Source organism: Mustela putorius, unplaced genomic scaffold (genome assembly GCF_011764305.1).
Source record: "Mustela putorius furo isolate JIRA1106 unplaced genomic scaffold, ASM1176430v1.1 tig00003987_pilon_pilon_pilon, whole genome shotgun sequence".
Taxonomy (NCBI): domain Eukaryota; kingdom Metazoa; phylum Chordata; class Mammalia; order Carnivora; family Mustelidae; genus Mustela; species Mustela putorius.
In genome coordinates, this window is record NW_025422126.1 from 2,129,376 (window position 1) to 2,149,641 (window position 20,266).

Genomic DNA, 20,266 nt, shown 5'->3' on the forward strand with positions numbered 1-20,266 from the left:
GACCAATTTGTTACATCATACACAAAAATAAGTTCAAAATTGATCAAAGACCTAAATATGAGACCTGGAAACAACAACAAAAAATCCTAAAAGAGAGCACAGGCAATAATTTCTCTGACATTGGCCATAGCAACTTTTTTCTAGATATGTCTCCTGACACAAGGGAAACAAAAGCAAAAGTAACTATTGAGACTTCATCAAAATAAAAAACTACTAAGCATGTAGATGGGTTTTGTTTTTTTATCCATTCTGATACCTTGTGTCTTTTGACAGGTCTCTAAAAAAATAAAAATAAAAATAAAAATAATAAAAAAATAAAAATAAAAAACTACTGCATGGTGAAGGAAACAATCAAGAAAACTAAAAGACAACCTACAGAATATGCAAATGAAAAGGGTTAGTATCCAAAACTTATAAGGAACTTATGAAACTCAACATCCAAAAAACAAATAATCCAATTTTAAAATAGGCAGAAGACATGAACAGACATTTCTCCAGAGAAGCATCTAGATGGCCAACGGACACATGAAAAGATGCTCATCATCACTTATCCTCAGGGAAATACAAATCAAAATTGCAATATCACTTCACACCTGTGAGAATGGCTAAAATAAAAAAACGTAAGAAACAACACATGTTGGCGAGGATGTAGAGAAAAAGGAAAACTCTTGCTCTGTTGGTAGGAATGCAAACAGGTGCTTCCACTGTGGAAAACAGTATGGAGATTCCTCAAAAAGTTAAAAGTAGAGCTACCCTAAGATCTAGCAATCATACTACTGGGTATTTACCCAAAGAACAAAAAACACTAATTCAAATGGAAACATGCACCCAATATTTATGCCAGTGTTATTTATAATAACGAAGATATGGAACCATCCCAAGCATCCATTGGTTGATGAATGGATAAAGAAGATGTGGTGTGTGTGTCTCTCTGTGTGTGTGTGTGTGTGTGTGTGTATGCATAAAAAAAGAATGAAATCTTGACATTTGGAGCAACATAGAAGGAATCTGAGAGTATAATGCTAGGCAAAGTAAGTTAAATACCATATGATTTCACTCCTATGTGGAATTTAAGAAACAAATAAGCAAAGGATAGAGAGAGAAAGAGATCAAAATAGAGAGAGAGATCAAAAGAGAGAGAAAAAGACTCTTAATTATAGATAACAAACTGATAAACTGATGGTTACCAGAGGGGAGGTGGGGGGATGGATGAAATAGGTGATGGGGACTAAAGAGAATAGTTGTCATGATGAGCACCAGGCCTTGTATGGAATTGTTGAATCATTATATTATACACCTGAAACTAATATAACACTGTATATTAGTGTTTATTTTAAACTGAAATTTTTAATTTTTAAATTATGTATTTTTTACATACATATTTTTTTAAAATATGAAATTTTTTAAAAATGTAAGAAAACTAAATAAATAATGAAATTTTTAAAAAATTTTTAAAAATGTAAGAATTTTTAAATTTTTAAAAAATGTAAGAAAACTAACTAAATAAATAATGAAAAATATCTTAAAAGAGTCTTAGGTTACATGTTATGGCAGTCAAAATAAAAATTTTTTTTAACGGTATGTGATGGGCACACAACAAAGAAGTGGTTAGAAGATGGAGAGGGGGCTGACATGAAGCACCATGTCCCATTAAATGGTCTTCCTGGCAGGACATAGATGTTGGAGTGGAAGTGAGTAAGAGCAGATGGGTTGTCCAAGAACCTTAGAGAAGGCACACGTGATGGCCTCCATTTCCCATGGGAAGTCAGGAGAAATGTCAAATAAGTTGCTTGGAGAAGAGATTGGCAGGTTGAGTAAAGAGCTTGAGAAGAATGGTGACAATTTAAAAACTGAAAGAAATTACAGAGTGATGCAGAAGTCTCAGCTCAGGCTAATGGCCATAAAGCATTTTGATAAAAGATTTCAAAGGTGTGTGATTTTTTCCCCCTAAGTTTGTTTATGATCTCAGGGGGAGTAAAGTAGATAGGCTGGGCCCAGTTCAGCTGGGAGAGGGCAGCTAAAATCAAAGAGGAGAAAGATCAGTGTATCCCTAGAAAGCAACTGTAGGTGAATGACCACAGTCCAAATCAACTGAGGTATGAGCTGAGGTGAATTTGTGGCAGAACTCTCCAGAAAGTGAGAAAGAATGGAGACAAAGCTTGTATATGGTGAAGAAAACAGAACAAGAATTCAAACCCTAGCCTGCCTGGTTCTGTAGTACATATTCTTTCCACTGTCCAGGTTCCCTCCTTTTTGAACTTTGATTCAGCCCTAGGCTGAATGTGGGAAGAATCTGTGCCAGCACCCACCCCCTTATTGTTTAATTCTTTCAAACATTTCCCCTGATTCCAAAGCTAGCCTTAACTTTTCCATTCCCCAGGGATCTGGGCAGAGTCACTCCATAGTGGCCCAAACCTGACCTCCCCTGGAGACAGGCACTGCTGCCAAGACGTCCTTGTGTAATGAGATAAAACTCAATCCCTCTGCCACAAAGACCTCCTGGGCTCTTGCAGAATGTGGCACGGCAGAGCAACCTGGAACAATAGCCAGGGTGAGTAACCTATGGCCTCATCACATCCCCTTCTCCACTTCCCAGATGGGTGACCACCAGCACCTTAGCCTCAGATGTAGATAACAGTGGGAAGAGTCAAATAACACAGAATTTCTGTGCACAGAATTTGCAAATAACACAGAAGAAAGAGAAATAATCAGTCTTGGACCATGAGAAATACTGGTCCTATCTCCTGCTTGGAGAAGAGGGCCTGAAGGAGGCTACCTATCTGAGGTTCAGGGAGTTTAAAGCTCAGACCACATTCCAGGGAGACAGGTCCTTTATAGCCAAGTTCTCTTCCCATCTGGCATTCCGAGATCATTTGACCTCTGGTTCAGCATCTCAGCTATCCTTCTTCTTGTCTAGACTGGCATTTCTCCACAAGCATTCTCTGTCGCACAGGTCTGGCTTCCCATAGTGGCCTACGGTGGTACAGAGTAATGCTGATTACCATGCCTTTGTGAACCAAGTGGTGAAAGAGAGCTGGGAAGGCTCACCTTTCCTCAATTCCCTTGTTTTCAATATTGTCCATCTTTCCTTTCTGCCAGTTTCTTTCCATTCTTCTTATGATTGCTCCTCATCCGTGATATTGTTGATATACCTTATATCCCATCCTGTTCTTCTGCCACTGTCAGATAATATATTTTTAAAATTTTTGCTATCATTTAAATGAGATTTTGGAAAGAGTAAATGTTTGTGTGCAATTCACCGTGTTTAATTAGAAATATCTTCCCATTAAATGTTATTTTTACAGAGTAAAACTGTTGATTTATTCATATTTTATTATGAAAAATAATAAAATCCTGTCTCAAAATTAGAGAGGACAGACTTGATCTCTATATACCTACAACTACCTACCAAAATCATAAGCTTATAGCCTCTCTTGGTAACTTGGCACTACACAATTCCTACCACAGGTGGCCCCCACTTATCCAATTATTTTGAAGTCAATATAATGTCTTATTTTATAAATATTTTCAAATCTTAAAACACAGCCATAGTATTATAATCACACACACACAAAAAAAGATCATCATCAAGAATAAAAGTATTTCTAAATGTTAGTTTACTTACTTTTTTTTAAGGTTTTTTTTTTTTTTTTTTTTTTTTGGACAGAGATCACAAGTAGACAGAGAGGCAGACAGAAAGAGACAGGAGGAAGCAAGCTCCCTGCTGAGCAGAGAGCCTCACACAGGGCTCGATGCCAGGACCCTGAGATCATGACCTGAGTTGAAGGCAGAGGCTTAACTCACTGAGCCACCCAGGCACCCCATAGTCTGCTTACTTTTTATATTTGATTTGCTCAAAACAAGATCCTAACAAGGTTTTTCCATTGCATTTGGTTGATATGAATCAAATCTCTCTTAATCTGTAGGTTTTCACCCTTTTTAAAAATTTTCTTATAATTTATTTATGGAAGAAACTGAAATTTTGTCCTGGAAGCTTTCTTTCTGTTGTTTGGATTTTACTCATCACATTTCTTGGTGTCTTTAAACATATCTGTTTGCCCGGTGTTTCCTATATTCTCTATAAACTGGTAGATAAGAGACAGGCCTGTTAATTTAGTAAAATAGAGTGTCTAGTTTTCTCTCATTTGTGATAATATCAGCCCCTGACGATTTTTCTGCCATCATTTTTTGGTTTTGTTAAAAAGTATTACGTCAGTTCTGTTACTTTTTTTTTTTAATATTTTATATATTTATTTGAGAGAAAGAGAGCACAAGTGGGCGGGGGCAGGGTAGAGGAAGAGGGAGAAGCCTACTCCCCTGAGCAGGGAGGCCAATGCAGGACTCCATCCCAAGACCCCAGGATCATGATGACCGAGCCACCCAGGCACCCAGTTCTATTACTTCTTAATAGCTGGAATGCTTCTGTGGAGAGAAGCTTCCCACCTTCAGTTCCTTTCTTTACACCATGCTACAGTTATAGAAGAAAAGTAGATTATTTGTCAGTTTTTAGAATACTGAATGCCTACCCTTGCTGATCTCGTACTTACACATACACTAGCTAGCCTTAACACTCTCTCTTTCTCTGTGTTTTGATCTGCAGCAGTTATTATTCTCACTGACGTTTGGTTGACCCATATTTGGCAAGTCGGAGACTCTCTGAGTTGACTTTCTTTGTCTTTTAAAAATAATCTCAGTTGTCTTTAGTTCCCTGTTTTCTACTATTAAAAGATATCCAAGGTCATTTGGTGTATTTCCAGGGGAAGGCTTATCATCCATTTATGAAATTGGGGGAAAGGGCATCTAAGCATTAGGTGTGTTCCTTGTTACTGAACTGTTCTGGTTTGTAGCTATTTTCTGTAAATAAAGCTAAAAGATATGTATTTTTAAATTTTTTTAAATTTATTTTCAGCATAACAGTATTCATTGTTTTTGTACCACACCCAGTGCTCCATGCAATCCGTGCCCTCTCTAATACCCACCACCTGGTTCCCCCAACCTCCTACCCCCCCACCACTTAGAACCCCTCAGATTGTTTTCCAGAGTCCATAGTCTCTCATGGTTCACCTCCCCTTCCAAGTTCCCCCAACTCCCTTCTCCTAACTCCCCATGTCCACCATGCTATTTGTTATGCTCCACAAATAAGTGAAACCATATGATAATTGACTCTCTCTGCTTGACTTATTTCACTCAGCATAATCTCCTCCAGTCCCGTCCATGTTGCTACAAAAGTTGGCAACCCACGGAATGGGAGAAGATATTTGCAAATGACAGTACAGACAAAAGGTTGATATCCAGGATCTATAATGAACTCCTCAAACTCAACACACACAAAACAGACAATCTTATCAAAAAAATGGGCAGAAGATATGAACAGACACTTCTCCAATGAAGACATACAAATGGCTATCAGACACATGAAAAAATGTTCATCATCACTAGCCATCAGGGAGATTCAAATTAAAACCACATTGAGATACCACCTTACACCAGTTAGAATGGCCAAAATTAGCAAGACAGGAAACAACATGTGTTGGAGAGGATGTGGAGAAAGGGGAACCCTCTTACACTGTTGGTGGGAATGCAAGTTGGGGCAGCCTCTTTGGAGAACAGTGTGGAGATTCCTCAAGAAATTAAAAATAGAGGGACACCTAGGTGGCTCAGTTGGTTAAGCAGCTGCCTTCGGCTCAGGTCATGATCCCAGCATCCTGGGATCGAGTCCCACATCGGGCTCCTTGCTCAGCGGGGAGCCTGCTTCTCCCTCTGCCTGCCATTCTGTCTGCCTGTGCCCACTCTCTCCCCCTCTCTCTCTCTGATAAATAAATAAAATCTTTAAAAAAAAAAAGAAATTAAAAATAGAACTTCCCTATGACCTTGCAATTGCACTCCTGGGTATTTACCCCAAAGATACAGATGGAGTGAAAAGAAGGGCCATCTGTACCCCAATGTTGATAGCAGCAATGGCCACGGTCGCCAAACTGTGGGAAGAACCAAGATGCCCTTCAACGGACAAATGGATAAGGAAGATGTGGTGCATATACACTATGGAGTATTATGCCTCCATCAGAAAGAAGATATATATTATTTAAAGGAGAAATATCTCTTGAGCTTACTCTGATATTCCCAAGTTGATATTCTCAGTTTCATGATTACAGCATTTTAACTAACTTGTTTGAATTTACATACATATCCTCCATTCTTACCCTAAAAATTTTGCTTCCCAAATGCACTAAAATAATGACTCAAATGATGTATCCTATACTAATAATAGCCCATATTATAAATAATAATACAAATATATTGACTTGTATTTTTTTTCTTTTCCTCCTGAATAATATCTAAATATATTAATAATGTGTAGATTACATCAATTTTTCTGCAACTCTCTATGAACATTGATCTTTTCTTTGTAGTCTAGTGGTCAAGAGATTTCTGAGATAAGTGGTAATTTTTTCATTTTGAGATTCATTGCTTTTATCAGAGCACCTATATAATTTTCGTTTACTCTTGTAATACAATTACCATACTTAAATACATATATATTTGCTTATTGGTTTTATTTCCTAGTACTTGACAAAAACTTTAATGTTTACATTTTTTTCAATTTTCAGAAAAATATTTTATGACATATTTTAGTATCTTTCTGGTTTTCATTTTTATTTTACTCTTCTTCAGGAATAGCTATTATGTTTAAAATTCTACTATTTATTTAGCATCTTTATTATAGACTATTACTTTTTATCATTGTTTTCATTTAATTATATTTCATTATTTTCAATATTGTTCTCCATCTTGGAGTATGTTATTTTCTTTGGTTTACCATTTTGATGTTCACTTTCTTTTTTATTACCAACTCATTTTTATACCTTAATATCAAATATTTTAATTTGGTTCATGGTTTCATTCACTTATTCACAAATTTTTATCCATAATTTTCTTCTCCTTCCTTAATAGTTCCTTATCTCAAAGAGTATTTTTATACACCTTTAACATCTCTTATCCTTTTTAATTTTTACATACTATGTCTGCACAAATTATATGTTGGAATTTTCTGTTACTCATCTTTGAATGGGGTGAGTTCTACCAGGAATTAATATTTATCCAAAATATGTCTGAGAGAGAAGGAATGGGGGATGATAGAACTGATACTGTCAAAACTTTATTTCAAATATTCTCTTTTAAATATTCTACTAGAATACGTGCAAAGAGATCAAATTCTGTCATCTCCTTCAAAGAAAAAAAAAGGTCATTCTTGACTTCAGAGTAATCTTATGTCATTGGTAAGATATAGCATAACTGTACACCTAAGCTTCATAGTAAAACACCATTCAGCTCTCAGATTTATTTTTGATAGGTTTTTTAATCTTTGCTAAAAAATAATTCATTGACTATTGCCCTTATGTAGTTTTTATTGACCTATTTTAGAGGGGTTTTTGGTGTTGTTCTTTGGGGTTGGGTTGTTTTTTTGTTTTGTTTTATTTTTTGTTTTTTGTTTTTTGTTGTTTTTTGCTTATTTACTTATCTGTTTGGAAATTTAAAGGTGAATCCAAGAAAAGAAAGATAACAAACTCATGTTATCGACCCTTTAGTCTTCTATCACATGTTTATTTACTTCAATGAGACCATTGTTTCTTGTTTAAAATAAAACACTTTTTATTAGGCTTTTTAGGATCAACCCATATTCTTAAAGAAAACACTGCTTTCTTCAAAATACAAAGAAATCAGTGTTACACTATAAAATGACACTGCTGTAGACAATAGATTTAAATTAGGGTCATTCTCTAGTTGGTTTTTAGGTGTACATTTTTAAATCTCCTTACATTGCATATTTGCTTCCATGTAGGAACTCATGTCACCAAATATCAGAGCTACTCCATTTTCCAATGATTTTGTCCTTATTTTTCTTCCCAGACTGAAGAGGCCACATCTCTCTGGAAACCTCAACTACTTTCCAAAGATGCTGCCTTCCCAGTCCTATGTCAATATCTCCTTCTTCCAGCCACATGCCTTCCTAATGATTGGCATCCCAGGGCTGGAGGCTGTTCATGGATGGATCTCCATCCCCTTCTCCTCCATGTACACGGTGGCCCTCACTGGAAACTGCCTGATCCTCTTGGCTGTAAGGAGAACTCCCAGCCTGCACCAGCCCATGTACTACTTTCTGTCCATGCTGGCCCTCACCGATGTGGGCCTCACTCTGTCCACACTGCCCACCACCCTGGCTGTGCTCTGGTTTGACCATCGGCTCATCGGCTTCAATGCCTGCCTGGTCCAGATGTTCTTCCTCCATTCTTTCTCTGTGGTGGAGTCGTCGGTGCTCCTGGCCATGTCATTTGACCGTTTTGTGGCCATCTCCAACCCTCTTCGCTATGCGGCTATCCTCACCAATAGTGTCATCATTAGGATTGGGCTGGCCATTGTGGCTCGAGCCACTATATCCCTGTTTCCTGGGCCCTTCTTACTGAAGCGACTGAACTACTGCCCTGATAAGAACCTTCTGTCCCATTCCTTCTGTTTCCATGCAGATGTCATGAAACGGGCCTGTGCTGATATTACTGTCAACATCCTTTATGGGCTCTATGTAGTTTTATCCACAGTGGGTGTAGACTCCTTGCTTATCGTCCTGTCCTATACCCTTATTCTTCATACGGTGCTGGGCCTAGCCTCTCCCAGGGAGCGTGTGCGGGCCCTAAACACATGTGTGTCTCATATATTAGCTGTTCTGGTTTTCTATATCCCCGTCATAGGCGTGTCAATGATCCACCGTTTTGGGAGGCACCTGCCTCATATTGTACATGCTCTCATTGCCTATGTGTACCTGGTGGTGCCCCCTGTGCTCAACCCCATCATCTATAGTGTGAAATCCAAGCCCATCAGGGAGGCCATATTCAGAATGCTGAGAGAGAAGAGGCAAGGCTGATGAAACCAAGAAACAACCACAGAATATGAGGAAAAACATGGCCAGTCTTATGTCCAGAAACCCCTTACTCAGATCCCTGACCCAGACACATTATCAAGAATATGACAACTGGATACCGTCAAATTGATGGGTGACAAACAGTCTTCTTGATTCTTTCCTGAACTCATTAACTTCAGCTTTTTAATTCAGTATTTACTTGTACAAGAGACTCTGTGCTCATTACTAGGGATAGTAAAATGAATTATATGTGGTCTTGTCCCTCTGTTGCAGGACAGAAGCTTCTAAATACACAATTAAATTAAATGTAATAAGGCTATGATAGGTACACACAAAGTTCTACAGGAACCTGGAAGAGGGTTTCCTGTCTCATCAAGAGGAAATGAGAAAGGAGTCAGGGAAGAAGAATGGAAGGTGAGTGGAGTTTTGTCACACAGAAAAGGTGGGGAAGGGGAAGGCATACCTAATAAAGGGGAAAGAATGTAAAACACAAAACCACTGAGGTGTGGAGCACCAGGGTGCTCAGTTGGTTAAGTGACCCATTCTTGATTTGGGCTCAGGTCATGACCTCAGGGTCCTGAGACTGAGCCCACCTTGGCAGGCTCCATGCCAACAGGGAATCTGCTTGGGATTCTCTCTTTCCCTCTCTCTCTCCCACTCTACCACCCCTCTAAAATAAATACATAACTCCTTAAAACAAAACATTGAGGTGTGGAACTCTCTGGTGTGTTTGTGGAAAGGTGAGTAGTCAGTCAGATGTGTCTCCTCATAATCTGTGCGTGTTGGAGGGAGAAGGACAGGAGATGAGATAGAAATGATGAGCATACTTTGTGCTCCTTGGGGCCTTTCAGACTTCAGGGAAATATCTGCCCTCATTCCTTATTTAAGAGTCAGCCATGGGAAGCCTACTGCTTTGTAAAAGTTACACAGGTTTAACTATGTGCTACAAGTTAGAAAGGCGAAAGTGGAGAAAAAGAATGCAAGAAACACATTTAAGAGACTGTGATAACAGTCTAGGAAAAAGAGAAGGGAAGCTAAAGTTAAGTTAATAATGGGAAAATTAGATGTATTCTTAAAATCTTACCTCTATAGTTCTCTTCTTTGTCCTCTGAAAATGCCAGAAGCAGTGAGCAAAGCTGGGGCCCACATACTGGTTTTAAATACCATAGCCCACTCTAAATAACCTAGAATCCTTGGAGCAATGACTAACTCTCAGTATGAAGCAGAAAAAATTATAAAATGATACTGGAATAGTTTATGCCCTGTAGAAATAAAGAACATAAAAACTGTAAGGTCATAGTGAAAAAATACACAGAAACTCATTTGAAGAGGCTACCAGTGGCTCCAGATGGGTCAAATAGAACATTAAAAATAATTTTGATAGCGAACAGTTACAACAAATTGAATTTTTAAAGAAAGTGTGAGTCCACAGTGGTATTTAAGACAAAGAGGAAGAAAAGAATGAAAAAAGAACTCTTCTTTATAAAGTACTCGTAGATTTAGAAAATTACCTTTTGCAGTTTTTTTTTTTAAAGATTATTTATTTATTTATTTGTAAGAGAGAGAGAGAGTGAGAGTGAGCATAGGCAGACAGTGGAAGGCAGAGTCAGAGGGAGAAGCAGGCTCCCTGCGGAGCAAGGAGCCCGATGTGGGACTCGATCCCAGGACGCTGGGATCATGACCTGAGCCGAAGGCAGCTGCTCAACCAACTGAGCCACGCAGGCGTCCCACCTTTTGCAGTTTTTAATGTAATTTAAAAATATTCAAAAACGGCTGAAAAGATACTGGGAAAAAATATTCACACAGTTTCAAAGTATCACTGCACAAGCTATTTACTTAATAGGAAAGGATGAATATGTCTTTATGATAAAGAGACTCCCAGGGACCACCATAAGCAAGTGATCAAATTTAGCTTAACCAATAATAAGATCATCTAATGTTATATAACTTCTGATTTGAGCAATAAGGACACAAAATCACACCTGTAAAATGCCTACCAAAATTGTCCAACCTGAATCTAACTGTGGGAAAGTAATTGGAAAAATCTTGAATATGGAAACACCACACACACATACACACAATGAAAAACACACACATACACACATTGACCGAGCATCCTTAAAAATTTAATTTTGCTAAAAAAATGTTGGGGAATTAATCTAAATTAAAAGAGATTAAAAGGATATTACAACCAAACACTAGCATTAACCAGTAATTATTAGGATAATTGTGAAACCTGAATACGTATTTTATATTGTAATATTATTAGTTTAGTGTAATTTGCTTAGATTTGAAAATAGTTTTGTGATTCTGTAGGAGAATCTACTTTAGGAGGCATATGATTAATGTTTATTGAGAAGTATTGCAATGTCTACAACTTACTTTCAAATGAATCTGCAGAAAAAGTGTGTGTGTGTGTGTGGTGTGTGTTTGCGCATGAGCACATGTCTACGAGGGGAAGAGGGGGAAGGCAAGTGAGCCCCAAGCCCTATGCCCCAAATCCTATAATCTCAAGAGAGACAACACAGTCTCTCAGGTCATTATTGAATGAATGCTGAGAGAGATTCTAAGACTGAGCCTGGGTAAGCTAATCCATTGGTGTTAAGAATGCAGAATCAGAATGCAGAGGAACCAAAATAATTCAGTTTCTTCTTGACTAGAATGTGCTTTCCATTAACACTTGAATTGGGATTTTGCCCAGTCCCATCCCATTTTTGGATGGGAAATCCCATCCAAAGCCAGGGATTTCTACAGTGATCCCTAAGCACTTTGTGCTTTCTTCAACTGTAGTGCTTAAAGCTCTATATTATAATTATATACAGTTGTGTATGAGACTTTGAAAGTAGGGATCAGTGATGATGTTCTAGTTATTTCTGTCTTCTCAATGGTTAACTTGGGTCTAGCATAAAAGAATACATTCCTTAATAAATAATGTTTTAGTGAATGAAGGAAGGAAGGAAGGCAGACAGTGAAAGAATGTAGCACAAAGCCAATGGATCTGGTCAGAAATGAAGATCTCTGGGTACAGGGTCCAGCACTCCTCTCCCAGTTTACCTCCAAATGCAGGCAGCAGAGGATGAACCCATAACTCTACAGCCCTTGGAAGTGGATCCCCAGCTTTGTCTCTTACTGTAGTAGTCACCTACTACTTTCCCACCTTAACTGGAAGACTCTTGTCCTTCCAGGAAGAGATCAAGCGTTCTGTCTTCTGTTATTCCCTCATCTTCTCTCTTCCACTCTCTTTGAAACTGGCATACACCTCTCTCAAAGAATTTACCACTTGCTATTGAAATCATCTTTTTACTAATGTATTCTACTTCCTGGAAGGCAATTACTGATTCACTCATTTACACTGAATGTCTTCATTACCCATTAAAGGGATTGGCCTAGACATTGCTTCAGGAACATAATTTGAATAAACCTATTTATAAATCATAATTCCTGAAGAAATATCCTGATGTTTATTCAATAAAACTCGTTATTAAGTTCAAGCCATACCCCAAGCAATGGAAGCTATAGATGTAGCTTTTCACAGATGTGGAGCGAATGGGCATCCTTTGCTCCAAAAAGCATCTTCGTGCTCAAGAACGGATTTCCTCCAGCCTTCCACAGTTGCCTCAGATTGTATTGGTAGAGACTCACTCATTTTATTTTTCCTCAGCTCATTTTTTAAAAATTTACTTTTTATTTATTTTCAGCGTAACAGTATTCATTATTTTTTCACCACACCCAGTGCTCCATGCAATCCGTGCCCTCTATATTACCCACCACCTGGTACCCCGACCTCCAACTCCCCACCCCTTCAAAATCCTCAGATTGTTTTTCAGAGTCCATAGTCTCTCATGGTTCACCTCCCCTTCCAATTTCCCCCAACTCCCTTCTCCTCTCTAACTCCCCATGTCTCAGCTCTTAAAATTGGATGTTCCTGGGGCAGATACATCTTCATTTAAAAGTCATCTCCAAAAGACCAGTGAGGCAGGCACTATCTTCACTGGCAGGCACACTGGCAGAAAACTGGGGAGTTGGCAATTTGAAATAGGATTTGGAGGCCAATGTTTGGGAATATAAGTGCTCTTTTAAGATGCTTCTGTGAATATCTCTTTGAATCCTGACATCAATTCTTTTAGGTTTACATCCAGGAATGGCATAACTGGATGATATGGTAGTTCTGCTTCTTTTTGAGAACCTGAATACTGTTTTCCAGAGAGGCTACACCAGTTCACATCACTGCCAACAGTACACACAGGTTCCAATTTGTCCACATTCTTACCAATATTTGTTATTATTTGAATCTTTCTTTCTTTCTTTCTTTCTTTCTTTCTTTCTTTCTCTTTCTTTTCTTTTCTTTCCTTTCCTTCCTTCCTCCTCTTTCCTACCTTCTTCCTTCCTTCCTTCCTTCCTTTCTTTCGTTCCTGGTGATAGCCACCCTAAGAGCTGTGGGATGATATCTCACTGTAGTTTTGATTTGCTTTTCATTAGTGACGAGTGATGTTGAGCACCTATTCATATACCTGCTGGCCTTTTGTATGTTTTGGAGAAATATATATTCAATTCCTTAGACCATTTGTTAATAGGTTACTTGGGGTTTCTGCTATTGAGTTGGAAGAGTTACTTATATATATTTTTATATTAGTCCTTTATCAGGTATGTGGTTTACAAATATTTTCTCTTATTCCATGGGTTGCCTTTTTACTCTGTTGTTTCCTTTGCTGTGCATTAAATTTTTAGTTTGCTGTAGTTACACTTGTCTAATTTTGTTTTTTATTGATTGTGCCTTTGGGCCATATCTAATAATTTATTGCCAAGTCCAAAGTCATAAAAATTCTTCTCTGTTTTTTTAAGGAGTTTTATAATTTCAGGTCCATTTTTTTGTATACAGTATAAAATAAGAGACTGATATCATTCATTTGCATGGGGATACCCAGTTTTACCAACCATTTGTTAAGGAAAATGTCTTTTCCCCATTGCATATTCTTGGGAACCTTGTCAAAAATCAGTTGACTGTACATATACCATTTATTTCTGGGCTCCCATTACCAAATGTCAGTTTTTATGCCAATAGAATACTGATACTTTTAATTTTTAAATAATCTCTACAGGCTGCATGCTCATCTACAACTGAGCCAGCCAGGTACCCATACCATACTGTTTTAAATTGCTGTAGATTTACAAAGTACTTTAAAATCAGGAGATGTCACACCTCCAAATTTGTTCTTCTATCTCAGACTACTTTGACTATTTTGGATCTCTTGTGGCTCCATATGAATTTTAGGATTATTTTCTCCTATTTCTATAAAAAATGGAATTGCAATTTTCATAGGAACTGCACTGAATTCAAAGATCACTTTGGATAATATGGATTTTTGTGACAATATTAAATCTTTTAATCCGTGAACATGCAATATCTTTCCACTTATTTGGGACTAAATTTCTTTCATCAATAATTTATAGTTTTCTGTACATAAGTCTTTGACCTCCTTGATCCAGTTTACCTTAAGCATTTCATTCTTTTTTTAAGATTATTTTTTTGAGAGCGAGAGCAAGCACAGCAAGGAGAGGCCAAGGGAGAGACAGTCTGGAGCAGATGCCATTCTGAGCATGGAGCCCCTGGCTGGGACTGGTCTCACTCCAAGATCACAAACTGAGCCAAAACCAAGAATCAGATGCTCAAGAACTGCACCACCCAGGCACCCATTTTATTTTTAAGAATATTTTATTTATTTATTTATTTGGAAGAGTGAGCATGAGTAGGTGGAGGTGCCAAGGGAAAGGAAAAGGGACTAGCAGACTCCCTGCTGCGCACAGAGCCCAACACCTGGCTCAATGCAGAGCTCCATTCCTGGATCCTGAGATCGTGACCTGAGCTGAAGTCAGTCACTTAACTGACTGAGCCACCCAGGCACCTCATCTCAGTATTTTATTCTTTTTGATGTCATTGTAAATGGGACTGTTTTATTAATTTTGTTTTTGGATAGTTCACTGTTCATATATAGACACACAACTGATTTTTTTATGTTGACTTTGTTTTCTGCAACTTCACTAAATTTGTTTATTGGTTCTAACAGGATTTTTAAGGAATTCGGGCGTTTTCCATACATAAGATCATGTTGTCTACAAAGAAAGATAATTTTACATCTTATATTACAATTTGGATGCTTTTATTTCTTTTTATTCTCTAAGTGCTCTTCTTAGGAATTTCAGGTCTGTGTTAAATAGAGGTGGAAAAAAAAAAAATAGAGGTGGAAAGAATGGCCATCCTTGCCTGGTTCCTGATCTTAAAAGGAAATCTTTGAGTTTTTCATTGTTGAATATGAAGTTAGCTGTGGGCCTGTCATAAAAATCTTTTATTATGTTGAGATCTATTTCTCACATATCTAGTGCTCCCATTTTCATTGCCCCATTATTCATAACACCCAATATCCAACAACCCAAGTGTCTATCAAAAGATGAATGGATAAAGAAAATGTGGTAGATACATACTGTAGAATATTATTCAGCCTTAAAAAAAAAGAAATCTTGACATTATAACAAGGAAACTTTTGGAGTTGATAGATATGTGTATTACGTTGATAGTGATGATAAATTCATGAATGAATGCTTAGATCCAAATTCATTAAAGTGTATACATTGAATAAGTACAGTTTTTTGCACATCTGTTCTATCTCAATAAAGATGCTATGCATGTACACACACACACACACACACACACACACACACCAGATACTGCTCTATTTCAGATGTGTGGCTTCTTCGGGTTTTCAGTTTATTTTACTCTATTAGGATAAAGAAGAAACTCCTGGGGATGGAACACAAAAGCGAAAAAAAAAAGTTTCCTAGGATGGAAGACACTCTGTTTTAAAAACACAAAAACAGAGATATGGAAGCTCTCAGTAAAGATGTGTGCCTTCATTCATCTCTCTCTGTCTTCGGACAATTTATTGTCCATCTGTCTCCTCCAGTTACTTGATATATATTCACTGTGCAACAGAATGAGACTTTGATTTCACAATGATATCACATGAAGAACAGACACAGGAAGTAGGGGCACTTAACCTGCCTGAGCCCTGGGGGCCATGGAGAGAGTGGACAGAGACACAAAGAACCCTGAGTGTCTGAAAGATTCTACTGGGGTGGGGGGTTGGCAGAAAATGTTCAGTGGGACTCCAGAAGCCTGATCTGGTATCATTAAAAGGCACAATAAAAGAAAAAAATGAAAAGGCCAATAAAATTTCCTACAGATATGGTAGAATGGATAAACCTAAAGATGATGACGATTCTAGGCATCTCCTCCACAGTTCAGTTGCTCAAATATCTCATTTGGTGCCCTCTATGCCAACGCATGTATCCCACACATTTTCTGTTGCCCAGGAAAAAGTAAGCACAGACTATCCTCTGTGGCTATGGCTTGGACATCCCTGGGGAATAGCAACTCAACTCACTAAGGCATCCAGCCAGTGGTATAAAGGTAGTATCTTAGTTGCATATTTTTCCAGGCTCCTTCAGGATGTGGAGAGTTAGAGAAGGCTGTGACAAGCAAAGTGAGTACCTTGGGGCCCAGATACAGTCTCTTCTACACTCTTTAGAAAGACGGAGGTCTGGTTAGTGAGTCTGAGAGCCCCTTACTTCAGCTGCTGCCAAGAGGAAGAGCCAATGGGATGGGGGTGAGCAGATGTTAGAAGCAGGAAGAAGAGTGAGGAGGCCTGGACTTCCAGAGACAGCAGGTCTATGCCCCTAGATACGGCACAGGAAAGGAAGGCAGCTACTTACCTAAAGCACAGAAAATGTCCTGATTCAGGTAATTGTTTGGAAACCCAGACTCTGTGTCCAAGCAGATTAGTACTCTTTTGCTTTTCTAAGGAGAGCAACAGTGTAAGAGTATCTGAAAAATCCCATCCCAGCAAGCATCCTGCCAGTTTTCTGGATGTTTGCTTGGTGTCTCAACTCTCATTATGAGATTGTCCTTCATAATCTTCTGAATAAGAGCCTTTTAAAAGAAAAGCACTTGGCATATACATTGCAAAATGATTACACCTCAGTGTTGGATCATATCTCCATCACATCACATAATTATCATTTCTTTTTTTTTTTTTTTTGTGGGAAAAAAAGGAATTAAAAAAAAAAAGTAATGCACTCAACTTTGGGTTCAGAAAGCATGGTGGATTCAGCCCTTTGTTTCTAGGCAACTTAACTTTCCCTAGACAGACCCAGTAACAAGTTCCCAGAATCCTAGACTGTTCAAACAGAAATTATTTAGTTCCTCAGTGGAGAGCTATAATTTGCAATATCTTTGATCCTTTAGTATCCTGGAAATAATAACAGAAAACCAAACCCAGTCTCACTTCCAAGCTTAAGCAACTTAATATAATACTTTTGGATTTCATGGGAGCCAGGAAACTTGTCAATCCAACTTGGCTACAAAAATGTGCAGAAGAAATAAAATCTGTCCTCACCACACAGAATCCCTTCCCAATGTCAGACTCTTAGTAAAACTATAATATCCACAAAATGTAGTAAGTGATAGAAAAACCATTACCTGAATATAAGGGAAAAATTGGCTTGACTGCATAAGAGCTGTCCCTAAATTTTTACAACTAGCCTTAAAGGGTATCATATAATCTTCCCTTGTGAGCTCCAGGCTTCCTGTAATATTCAATTTAATTTAACATTTGGATACTTCACAACAGTAAGAGCAATAGATCACATAAATCCCAGACTTGCATAGGACCTCCATATCAATGAGGCAACAAGGGCAATTTCTATAACAAATGGAGGATATGTCAATTACTCAGTATTGGATAAAGCAGGATGAAAAGAGAGAGAATGGTGATATAAATCCCAGGTAAGACCAATCCTCAAATCAATCCTGCAAATCAAAGGAAACCACAGAATGCATCCTCTATTCTGATTTAAGCTGCCAATGACAAAGTATTTCCTGGGTTGATCTTAAAATAGTATGATAAAAGTAGATACTAACTGCATTAAACTAAAGGAAACATGAGTCTTTACTATATATAAACTATACAGTATAAATTGTGAATATATGCACTTAGGAGATGCATAAGAAATGTGACTTAGATTAGCAAAAGGAAAAACAGGAATGAGATAATTAGCACAATAAAAGGCAAATGGCTTTATAAGAAAAACACAAAAGGTCACAATGAGCAGTAAAAAGACAATTTTGTGAGAAATAAGAAGGCGCTTTATTCACACAGCTTCAAATCATGTAACCATGGAACAACAGGAGATTATAAACTCTTCCAGGTAATCTGATCCAACTACCCCCACACTTCACAAATCTCTAGCATGTAGAACAGCTCATGGCCAATACAGGCAATATAAAACCACTGAAAGTGTTTAAGCCATATAGACCTGAGACTCATTTCCAGAATGGCCTATAGGAACTCACTGAGCCTCTCCCCTCCCATTTTATTATTTTTACATTATCATTTTTAATGTTTATCATATTATTTAAGGGGCGCCTGGGTGGCTCAGTGGGTTAAAGCCTCTGCCTTCAACTCAGGTCATGATCCCAGGGTCCAGGGACTGAACACATCTGGCTCTCCGCTCAGCAGGGAGCCTGCTTCCTTTCTCTCCATCTGCCTTTCTCTCTGCCTACTTGTGATCTCTGTCTGTCAAATAAATAAATAAAATCTTTTTAAAAATATTTTTTTAAAATACACACAATACTTAACCTACATGGGTTTTTTTTTTTTTCAGGTTGTATTTATTTCTTTGGGAGGGACAGAGAGCATGAGAGAGGGGGGCAAAAGGAGAGAGAATCTCAAGAAGATTGAGATTCTGACCCTAGATCAAAATGCTGAGATCACAACCTGAACCAAAACCTAGAGTCGAACACTCAACCAACTGTGCCACCCAGGGGCACCAAACTTATATGATTTTTTTTTTTAAGACAAACAGATATTATTTACAAAGAAATAAGTGAGGGGTCATGTTTTCAGTGTGTGGCTGTAGAAATTCAAACTCTTGGAAAAGCATCTCAGGGCCCATATTCCCTGTAGTTATGGCCCTCCCAGCTAGGTCAGGTGTCTGTGCTGCCTGATTCACAGGTAGGCATACTCAAGGACAAATCAAGACCTCAAGCTGAGTGTACTGGGGGCTAAACAAAATGCTTGGCTGGAATTTTATAGGTTTGGAGGAATGTCAAGTGAATGGAATGAAGGGATGATTCTTGAAAAGCAATGGGTAGCCTGGATTACAAGAACATCAAATTATTCAGGCTGATATTCTCTGGGCAAGGCATAGGTGAACCACAAATATTTAAGTGTTCCAGTGACCTGGGGAGCATCAAATGTCTCTTCATTTATCAATCCTTTGCTAGTACTTATGTTCATTTTCAGCCTGGGACTTTATAATTACTGGGACATAATTAAAAGAGAAGGTCCTAGGATCTATATTCAAACCCTCCAAACACAAAAAGATTTTGTGTGGGCCCTAAACACATGTGTGTCTCATATATTAGCTTTTCTGGTTTTCTATATCCCCGTCATAGGTGTGTCAACTCAGGGATGCCTGCGTGGCTCAGTCGTTAAGCATCTGCCTTTGGCTCAGGGCATGATCCCAGGGTCCTGGGATGGAACCCTGCATCAGGCTCCCAGCTCTGTGGGAAGCCTGCTTCTCCTTCCCCAACACCCCCTGCTTATGTTCTCTCTCCTCTGTCAAATTAATAAATAGAATCTTCAAAAAGTAATAACAATAATAACTGACTTGGAAGAACGCTGCAGTATTATCTTCTTCAGATGGACTTCAAATTTTCTTTTCTTTCACTTTAACTAAAATATTTCTCTTCTCTATCAGGAAGGTAATTATGACACAAAAATGAAATAATGATGCAAAAGCATTTAGAATACTGCGAAATGCAGTATTAACAGGAAAAAAGTAATGACCAGGACCCAGAAGACAATGACGATGAAGATGATGATGATGAGCATTTAGAGAGGGCTTTACATATTAAAGGCATTAACATGAATCCCTTCATAACAATGAATCGTGGAACACTGAAAAAATAAATTTTTTTAAAAAGTGCTCCCCAAAAAAAAGAAAGAAAGAAAGAAAAGAATTAACTAATTTCTAATTCTTTTTCAATCATTTTTGTATGGTAATCATGAGAAAGTTAAACTATCCCCTACAATCTACATTGATTTGAAGACATATTAGCTAACATATGTATATTCCTGGAACAGTTATTAATACAAAGAGCTGAGAAGATGGGAAATAATGAAATAACCCACATAGCATAACTAATGGTCTTCCTAATAACAAGTGTCTTGTCATTATCTTTCTGTCTCCCCAGAATAGTCACATCTTTCCAGAAACCTCAACTGCTTTCCAAAG

At 38.0% G+C, this 20,266-nt stretch overlaps 1 protein-coding gene across 1 annotated transcript; it reads left to right on the forward strand.

Moving 5' to 3' along the window:
- Positions 1-7,940: 7,940 nt before the first annotated feature.
- On the forward strand, positions 7,941-9,089 carry LOC101679232 (olfactory receptor 51I2-like). Its single transcript, XM_004768204.3, has one exon. It carries the CDS (start codon positions 7,955-7,957, stop codon positions 8,915-8,917), a length of 963 nt encoding a protein of 320 aa, XP_004768261.2. The 5' UTR covers positions 7,941-7,954; the 3' UTR covers positions 8,918-9,089.
- Positions 9,090-20,266: the final 11,177 nt, after the last annotated feature.